The sequence below is a fragment of the Platalea leucorodia genome (genome assembly GCF_965183815.1).
Source record: "Platalea leucorodia genome assembly, chromosome: 9".
In the NCBI taxonomy this organism is placed as follows: Eukaryota; Metazoa; Chordata; class Aves; order Pelecaniformes; family Threskiornithidae; genus Platalea; species Platalea leucorodia.
Genome location: NC_138831.1, coordinates 36,527,761 through 36,537,398, shown reverse-complemented (window position 1 = coordinate 36,537,398; position 9,638 = coordinate 36,527,761). Strand labels below are relative to the sequence as shown.

The window sequence follows — 9,638 nt, the reverse complement described above, 5'->3', positions numbered from 1 at the left end:
TAGCTGGCCTGGCGTCTAATTTAAGCACCAACAGCTCTTTTGTAGAAATGATCATAACTTCTTTTAGTACTACATCTTACACCCCTGGCTGGCAAAAACATAGAGGAGACTGGCCCCTCGCTATCCAGAGAGACTCCACAGTCTGATACAGTTGTCTTGTTTAAAACAGCTACTTGCGTCAAGGTGAAAATATCACATCTTTCCCTGGCCATCGGCTGCTGCAGTCAGGAGCGATGGCTCCATATTCACAGGTGCTCTACAAGCATTACATCCTTAAAGATTTAATTATGTCATCATTACCATCAAGAACGAGACAAAAGTTTGAGTGCAGATGAGCTGAGCACATCACGTGTACATTAATGAACAGGAGCAACAGAAGCCCGTGCTGCTTGCATGAACCTCTGTCAAACCTCAGCTGTTCCAATGGATCCCTCCCTCAGAGCAATCGCATAGGAACAGGGCACACAAGTAGGAAGTTTATGCACTGAAAGGTACAAACGGTGACTCTGACCTCAAAATGGAAACATGTCTCTGCTTAGATTCTATTAGCAAACTAACATGAACTAACCGTGAAACAAGGAACTCAGACCTACCCCCTTTGAGATGAGACAAACTAGGTTTCGATTAGTATTTTATTAGTGTAATGCCAATGCGGATAAATCTTTAAATTACAACCAGAAATAGTGCATTAAGAGAATTTTGTAGTCCATACTGAAATACGCATGTGAATTTACACTAGCTTAGGTTTCTGCAGAGTTGCTGGAGAAAACATTTTTAACATTGCTACATCACTGAGAATAATTTAGAAATCCATTGCAGTTTATTGATGAAAAACGCAAGTACAACATATGCTTAAATAACACTAGCTGCTCATCAGTTTAGAACTCCAGTCTTAAAATGGAGACTTTTAATGATATTAAAAAGGAGTTCCTCACTGTTAACAGCAAGTGGAAGTTTTCATTAGAAATGAGATGACACCTAGTGGCAAACCAGGAGGTGAGCTGGGGGAAATTTCAGCTCTCCTGAAAATGCATTACCTCATCTTTTCTGATAAGCCAATCTAAATTCCTCCCCAAGCATGTTAACGTCATCTTCGTCTTTGAGTATTCCCTGCAATAAGGAGAAAGAAACACGTCAGGAGGTAAACAAAGTAGAGAGATGATTGTGGATCCCTGAAATTTTCAATGGAAGTGGATGTAATAGCTGGTATCCGTGGCACCGGTGTTACCTTTACAACAAACAGCCCTGAAAACCATCACAGGACTTCAAGAGGCGAGTTGCCCATCGGTGTGCCTGCTGCTGACCTGGAACTGCCCCTTTTGTTCCCCAGGCAAGAACCCCGCAAAGACTCCAACATGAGCACTACACGAAAGGCAACATTTATCTGCATTCCCTTTCTAATGAAAGTGATTCTCGTCAGCGCAGCACAGGGGCAGGTTTAGCAAAATCAAGCAACTGCCTTGAAGAGAGGCACTGGCTGGGGTGGGGCTCTGCCTCCCCCTTTAGTTGTGTTGAAATGAGCCCATGCAAAGAAATCATTCTGGAAATCAGCTGATACTGAACAACTCAATCAGAAACTATGTTTTCGGGAAGGGAAGCAGGGCAACCCAGAAATCTAAATCTCTAACTAAATCTAAATTCATTTTAGGGCTAAAAATGTGTGTGACCCGCAGAACATACCTTGCAGCATTTGGAAAAAAACATAAATTACAAAGTGCGTTTACACTGGAGACTTTAGAATTAGGTAGCACTGTTCTATTTAACTATTTTGAGTGAGGTAACATGATGCGTGACCACACGATTCGGACACAGCCTCGAAGCAGAGACAAGAACATCGATACCGTGGAAGAGGTGTGAGCTGTGGACACTCTGAAGTAGCCAAGACTTCCTACAGCAGTAAATTCAAACTGTGTCAAAATACTGCCAATTTGAGTTATCCTTTAATTAAATCTGCATTAGAAAATAACTCACTCCAAATTTTACAAATTCACGTACCAAATTAGCATATTAATATGCTACTCTGCTATATTTACAATATTTTCCAGTATTGCAGAAAAGCATTTCTTTAAACAGTTGGATAATTCCCTCCCTACTGTAAATGCATTTTTACATCCCTAAAGCAGCTCTCTGTTCACCGGCATACCGTCAGGTGATCTTTCCAAATATGAAGTATAATACAGACTAAATTGTAGCTCATTCCTTTTACAATAAGTGCTTCCATCGTTTTAACTTTTAAAAACACAAGGACGAAGAGAGTGAGCTTTGAAATGCTTCCGTGAGCGCTGCAGTTTATTGCACTGCAACAGCGAGGAGGCCTTGTCTCCATGGTAACAGAAGACTCCGAAGACAGCCAACGCTGTAAGAAATTGCTCCCAAAACCCCAACTGAGAAATCGGCTGGAAACGGCATTTAACATACGGAGGACCCCTTTTCTAGCTAGAAAAGCCCTGCTTTTGAACTTAGGTTCCATATCCCAAAAACTGGATGTGCAAAGTGCTGCGGGAGCTGTCGGCAAGTTCTGGACAAGGCATCAATATTGCAGTAGAGCCCAAAGCCCCTCATACAGAAAGAATATTTTTGTAAATTGCTTCCCAACTCAAAAAAAGAAAAAGAAAAAAAGAAAAGAAAAACGGAAAAGGAGAGCACAGGAGAGCTCACAGTGACACCCACTGACTCCAGGAACTTACACAGTTCTGCAACTTCGCCTTAAACTATCGAAGAAAACGCTGATTTACAGGACAAACATTGAAAGCATTTAAAATACAATTCACTTACTCGAGGAAGATAACCCAATAATTTAGACGCATGCTCTTTCAAGAGTTTCTGTCTCTCTTCTTCAACAATCGCACGGATGTTTTCTTGTCTTCTCTCCTCTAGCTGTCTTTCTTCAAATTCACGCTCCTACAGTAAACAAGCACGTTTTTGTACCTGTTCAGTGTCAGCTCTCTGAACACCTGGTTCCACCAACATCCACCATAGTATAAAGAGAAAATTTTTTTAGCGGAGTAAATTTTGAATTTCTACTTATTAACTCCTGGTCAGAGGGAATTAATTTGAAAAGGATGGAAAAGTGTATGTAAAAAACCACAAAGCGCTGTTTAAACAATTCATGTTTGGTAACTAGAAAAAAACCTCACACAAAAGAGGCCTGAATGGCAAGACATGGGGCTAATCTGCTGTGTAAGTGTTTGGTCTCATACAATAAGCCCTTTTAAAGGTAGTTAAGTGTTAGGTTCTGGTTCCTGCTCGACTCTCAGACGAGTTAGTCTGTCCCTGTCCAACTGTTCTAATCCAGGAAAAGGAGAAATAGGCACGTACTCTTATGCTGGTGACTAGGAATTGCAATTCACCTTACACGTGTGATTTATACTCTATAAAACAGGTCCAAAAACTGCAATATAGGGTTCCATGACTTATTTTCAGTTTACGCCTTTTCTTCCTCAGATGATAATTTGAGAGACTTAATCTAAAATCAAGGCTGGGACTTCCCCTTCTCACACATCACCATCAGCGCTGCTGGTCAGGGACGCTGAACTGGACAAGAGCTGCGTCGCTGATCCCACGGCTTGTGAAGAGATATTTGCAGAGCACGGCAGGTATACGGGGGTCTAGGGATCTTGCTGACTCTACCCTCTTGAGCTACAAAAAAAGTTAGCTCTAAAAAGACTTTTTTCCTGTTAGCAAACCAAAAGAAAGGCCTGCTGCCCACCCTGCACGTTTCTCTGCAATTCCCCTGTCACCTTTCCCTAGTAACAATAGCCTCGTCACTTAGGATAGCAAAAGTATTCTCGTCTTGAAACATTCTGGCTAAACCAAAGGCAAAAGTGAAAACTCTCACTTTATCTGCAATAAACTGTTTGCGACGGTCTTCAAGAAGTTTTTCCACAGCCCTTTGGTGTTCAAGCTGTTTCATTCTTCGTTTCTCAGCATTCATCTGTTCAATGCGATCATCCTCTGCAAACTTGGCCAACATCTGTTGTCTGAAGGCTTCTTCCTCTTCTCGCATAGCTTGTCGCGCTGCCTTCTTTAAGGCAAAGTGCTCTTCATATGTTTGCCTTAAGTCTAGGCGTTGCCTTATTCTCTTTTCAATTTCTGCCTATAAAGGAAATTTAATGAAATGCTGTATTATTGAACATACTTTGGAAAATTTTGATCATCATCAGCCAATCTACGTGACTTATCTTGGAATAAATTTACTGTAGGTGTTGCCTTCTAGCACAAATAACTGGAGCAAACACTCCGTATCTGACAGTGCTCTCCAGTATTAACCAGTTTGGCAAATGTCTCCAGATCCTCAAAATTAAGTCCAAACCAAAAGGAGATTATTTTTTCCACTAGCACGAAGTGAATCAACAAGACAGTCATCCTGAACAACTCTCTAAAAATAACGGTGTTGCGTATCTCAGCCTGTGTTACGTTTCGTTTGTCACCCATAGCAAGACAAGAGAGCGTGGGCGGGCCCACAGGAAAAAGCAAACGGACATGCAAAAAGCAAGCAGTTAATTAACCTGCTTCGCCTAAACCTGAACTTGAAAGTTACTGGCATTCTCCTTCACGAGAGAAACAAACATATGAAGGGGACAATAAGGGTATTCAAAACCTTCGATTATCTTCCTGGTTGAAATAAAAACATAAATACATTAGGAGTGGCAAAGGAAACTCAAAGGACAGAATTCTCCCTCCAGAACCTAAGTTAATATACAAACTGCTCATCTGACTAAGAACATTTCGGAAATAGTGTTGGAAATAGACACTTTGTGCCAGAACAGAACTGAAAACAATTCAAGTTTCGTTTAATACACCTAAACCCATGTCAGAATTAAGCTTTTTGCTTTGAGACAGCTCACAGACCAAAATGGGCTGAGGGAAGCCCCACGAAAACATCCCCCAGTTACAAATAACACCGCAGACTTAGCAAATCCAAAGTGTGAAAGAAACCCCAGCCCAAGGCAGTCCCCGAACAACCCTGCCGGCACTGTTAGAGGAAAAGCTGGGGAAACGGCTGTTACTTGGCCCCTGAAGAGCACCCTCGGATGCCGAAGGAACCGCACGTGGGATGTACTCTCACTAAGCGTTCTCCAAGCACCACAACTCCACTGACAACTCCCAAAGAGGGAAGGAGCGCTGCTCCATCACAAAGACATCAGGAGAAGTGAAGGGACAGAGGAAGAGCACGTAAAATACTGTCCCCTGTCTTCACTTTATTACTTATTTTTCTAGATCAGTGACTGAAAACGGTTTCATTTTCTCTTTAAATTTTAATATCTGGTCTGTTTACATTAGATTAGCTTACCCATAGCTACAAGTGCTCCATAAATTATATGTTTTCCTGCATATACGCTACTATTTTTATTTTATAAAAATTTCATCCAGACCAGCTCTGCTATCCTGAACGTTCTGCGGGAACTATGGCGAAGTTGCAATAGTCCTCTCCACTTGCATTTTCCCTTAACAGCTGATGCACAGGTACCTATAACGTACATATGACGCATGAAAAAAACTGCTATCTGACAAGACCAAAATATCCACGTATGCATCTGCAGGAGACGTCCAGGGAAAGTGAAATATTCCCCCCCCAATACATAGGTACTACTACAACTACCTGTCAGCGCTTACCAGCTCCTTCTTCCTTTCTGTCTCTGCTTGTTCTTCCAGATAGAGCTCTTGGCGGATTTGTTCCAGTTCTTCACGCTTCTGTTGTTCTCTTTCCAGATTTTGGGCAATCTATTACAAGAAGGAAGGATTTCTAAACGAAAGACAAGAACGTACAATAGCTTCTTGTACAATTTCTATTTTTGATACCATGCTTTGAAGTCTTTGTTTTTTCTCCTCAGCATCTCGAACTTTAGCCATTCGATTTTCTTCTCTTTGGCGCTGAATGTTGGCAAACTCCATAATTTTCCTATTTTCTTCTTCCATCTCTTCCTGTTTCCTTCTCCTCCAGACAGCTTGTTCTTTTTTGAATTCTTCAATATATGTCTGAGTTGCTCTCATTTTATCTAACTTCAGTTGTTTTTCCCTGTAGAAGATGGAAAAAAATGATTAAATAGTTATTTAACATACTGCAGAGTAACATTAAACAGACCATACGCTCATCATTAACAATATATTCCAGAGACTAAGGCTTGAATGACTCTCTTTACCCATTCAGCTGGAAAATAGATGCCTAAACTGAAAATACTCATTAATGAATTGCCCCAAAAAGGGAATCTCATGTCTAACACCTTTCTTCAGAAGAACAGACTGCAGATGTAGGTACTGACTACTACTCCATTTTATACACGCTCCATCAAAACAGAAAGAGGAGGAGAAGGAAGCCCAAGAGCCCAGTGCACCAGAACCTCCTAAACTTTTTATTTTTTTATACTAAGCCACCTCCCCCCGCCCCCGCCCCCTACCACCCCGCCCTCAGAAGCCTCCTCTCCTCTCCCTGTCCATAGGACAGGCACACACCGCCTCTCGCGAAGAGGCAGGGACACGAGGTGAGGCAGAAACGCTGCCATTTCCAGCATGATGGGCCCAATGGGAGCACTCATGGAAATAAGGTGGCTTTCACATTTGGGGAACAAGGACGCGAGACTGACTGGAATGAGAACATTCTGGTGTTCAAACAGCAAAATCCACGCACGTCAGTCTCCGTTAGTGAAAAGTGACCAAGGAAAACTAACATGGGCCTTAGTCTGTGAAATAAACGTATACAAATTAGTGTTCTCTGCAGGATTCTGTAAGTTTACTTTAAGTTAATAAATAATAAAAATTCAAAGTAACTAACATTTGGTCTTCCTCATAGATCTTTCTTACAATTTCATCAATCACGAGTTTCTCTCTCAGAAACTCTTCATAAGCATCCTGCTTCTTCCTCTCTTGTTCCTCGAGCTGCTTCTCCAGCTCTTGCTGATACATTATTTTCTCCTTGTTTCGCTTCAGTTCTGCAGAACTTTCTTCTTCTATTACCCTTTCGTACTCTTCTTTCATCTTTTGGGCTATTTCAGCCTCACATTTCTATAGGGGGAAGAAGCAATGCAAGATTCCTTTTTACTCCCACTAATACAACTTGTAGCGAAAAAATACACGGTATAAAAAGGAATTATACTGCGTTACAAAAATTGAATGTTTTCTACCTCAATCTATAAATACAGTGCCTTAACATGCTTAATAGCTTAATTCAGTAAGTGGAACCCTTGAAGAGAGCCCTCAATATCTAAACAACTTGAGGAGAACTAACAATACTTAAAGGAAGCCACGTATTGAACGAAGACGCAGTGGCGCACTCGAAAGCAGCTCACATCGGCGTAATGACTGGAACGTGGTTTCGCTACGTAGAACATCCTCAATAAACCTGTTGTCTTTACAGCAATTTGGGTAAACTGAATTTTGCATAAAACGTTAACGTAATCAGAATCATCTGCCTGATCACCGATATTATCCTATACATAAATAAAAGTTCACAATTCTTTCTGAAGTTATTCAGATATATGTTTAATAGCAGCAACAACATTTTCAGCAATCTGCTTCTGAGGTAAGGATTCACCACAATAAGCACTTGCCGTACAAAGCGTATCATAGTTTTAACTTAGATAAATATTACCAAACCAGTAAAATAAAAACTATATCCATTCATACAGCTTAATTCACTACTACTTTGATTCCAATGGCAAAGTAAGCCTTTTTGGTATTGCTAGTCATTACCAGCTAATTAGCCCTTCGTAACACAAAGCATATTTCCAATAAACACTGAATGCCTAAACCTAACAATATTTTAGATAAAAAAAGCCAGCTTTGACACAGAAAAACTGGCAGTGGAATCCGTACAAAGCGTTACAGCACTCAGGTGCTGGGGGACGCTGTGAAGCCAATTACCATTTTCTCGTACTGTATGGCTTCTTTTTCAGTGATCTGTGCAGCTCGCTCTTTATTCATGTAAGCGGATTTCAGCTTTTTTTCTAACTCTCGAAGTTCAAGACTGGGAAGAAAAAAAAAGAAAGAAAGAAAGAAAGAAATTCATACTATTACAAGGAGGTCAGTACCTATGGGAGAAAAATGAAGTTTCCATTGCTATTTAAACACAAGTGAAGGGAAAAGCCCAAGTTTAGATGAAAAATACTGCTCTAGTAAAAGAGCAGAAAAAGAAAACAAAACCTGTCTCAAACCAGGAACTATCTATGTTTGTACACACGCTGTCAGTAGTTTTGCATACTTTTTGTCTAACTATATAAATGCATATATATATATATATAAGCATATACTCAAAATGAAAATTTTGTGGATCAGAAAGAGTTTAATTGACAAAATTTGCTTAGAAGTAATTTTTTATCATATCTCGATCTTAAGTGTTTTCCCTGCAGGTCAGACTCCTTTCAACTGCCGCTACACCCTTCCTGCAGCCTGCCTTGTCTCCGCTGGACCGCCGTCACCTCAGGCTGTCGGGACGTGTCCCCCCCGCTGCCTGGCCTTCACCTCCCGGGCCCCGTTCTGACAGCCTCCGCTGCCAGCCGCAGTAACCTCTCGGATCGCAGCCCTCTCCTAAGCGCTCCTGGGTCTGCCTGTGCTTCTTCCAGTCGTGATCTTCCCTGCCCCACAAATTCAAAACGTTAAAGCCTATTCTACAAAATAAGTTAGGTATCTGATTTTAGCATCCTAAAACTCCCTCTCTATTGCTTGAAAACATCTCATGCTAGAATCTTACCGCACGCAAGGTTCCATCCCAAACGTGATTGAGAAAAATAAAAAACGAGCGGGAGGTGCACAACTGACCGAATACCTGCATAAATACACTTTTCGGAGTTGGGACTGACTGACGGTAACAGCGAGTTAAAGTAGTGAGATTTTTGGCGCGTTACCTGTTCTCCCTTACTTGCTGCCTCATCTTTTCATCTTTCAGTTTTTCGCGGTTCAGCCTCGCCAGCTCGGCCGCCAGCCTTTCTTCCTGCTCCAGCTGCAGCGCCCTCAGTTTTTTGTCCTCTTCTGCCTAGCACCAGAGCAGAGCGTTTCCACGACAGCTCTCCCCCGCGCGCTGCGCGGGCACCCGGAAGCGGGCCGGCTGCCGGCCCGCCGAGGCAGGGAGGAATTCTGCAGGGAGAAAGCTTCTGGAAGGTAAAGCCGGGCAGAGCCCCCGGCGGGGCACCGCTCCCGCACCCCCGCAGGCGCTCTGGGGGCCCCGGGCCGGCCCCGCTCCCGCCGCCCCGCGGCCCTTACCCGCAGCACGGCCTCCTCCAGCCGCCGCTCGCCCTCCAGCGCGGCCCGCAGCCTGGCGGCCCGCCTCCGCCCGCCGCGCTCCTCCGCCTCCGCCGCCAGCCCCGCGCCCCGCTGCACGGACGCCTGCGGGCGAGAGGAGAGCGGCAGTGCCGCCGCGGGGCAGCCGCCGCCCGCGGGCCCGGGCCCCGGCCCCGCTCCCCGCCGCCCGCTCACCATCTCGCCCGCCCGCCCGCCCCGGCGCCGCCGCGCCGCGCTGCCATGGCAACGAGGGGGGCGGCCGGGCGGGGAACGGCCGGAACTTCCGGGGGACCCCGCCGCGCTGAGCGGCCGAGCGGCGCCGCCACCCCCGCACGTGACTCGGGGCGGGCGCAGCGCGGCCGGGCCCCGGCCCCCGGCACAGGCACCGCCCCCGCGCCGCCACGCGCTCTCGGTAGCGCCGGTTG

The 9,638-nt window shown here is 44.3% G+C and overlaps 1 protein-coding gene across 1 annotated transcript; it reads right to left on the bottom strand.

The window, feature by feature from the left end:
• Positions 1–588: 588 nt before the first annotated feature.
• MNS1 (meiosis specific nuclear structural 1) lies at positions 589–9,411 on the bottom strand (the record flags this gene model as incomplete). Its single annotated transcript, XM_082322049.1, has 9 exons — positions 589–1,110; positions 2,776–2,901; positions 3,839–4,096; positions 5,617–5,724; positions 5,803–6,019; positions 6,773–7,002; positions 7,861–7,963; positions 8,841–8,968; positions 9,196–9,411. 9 exons carry the CDS (start codon positions 9,409–9,411, stop codon positions 1,039–1,041), a joined length of 1,458 nt encoding a protein of 485 aa, XP_082178175.1. The 3' UTR covers positions 589–1,038.
• Positions 9,412–9,638: the final 227 nt, after the last annotated feature.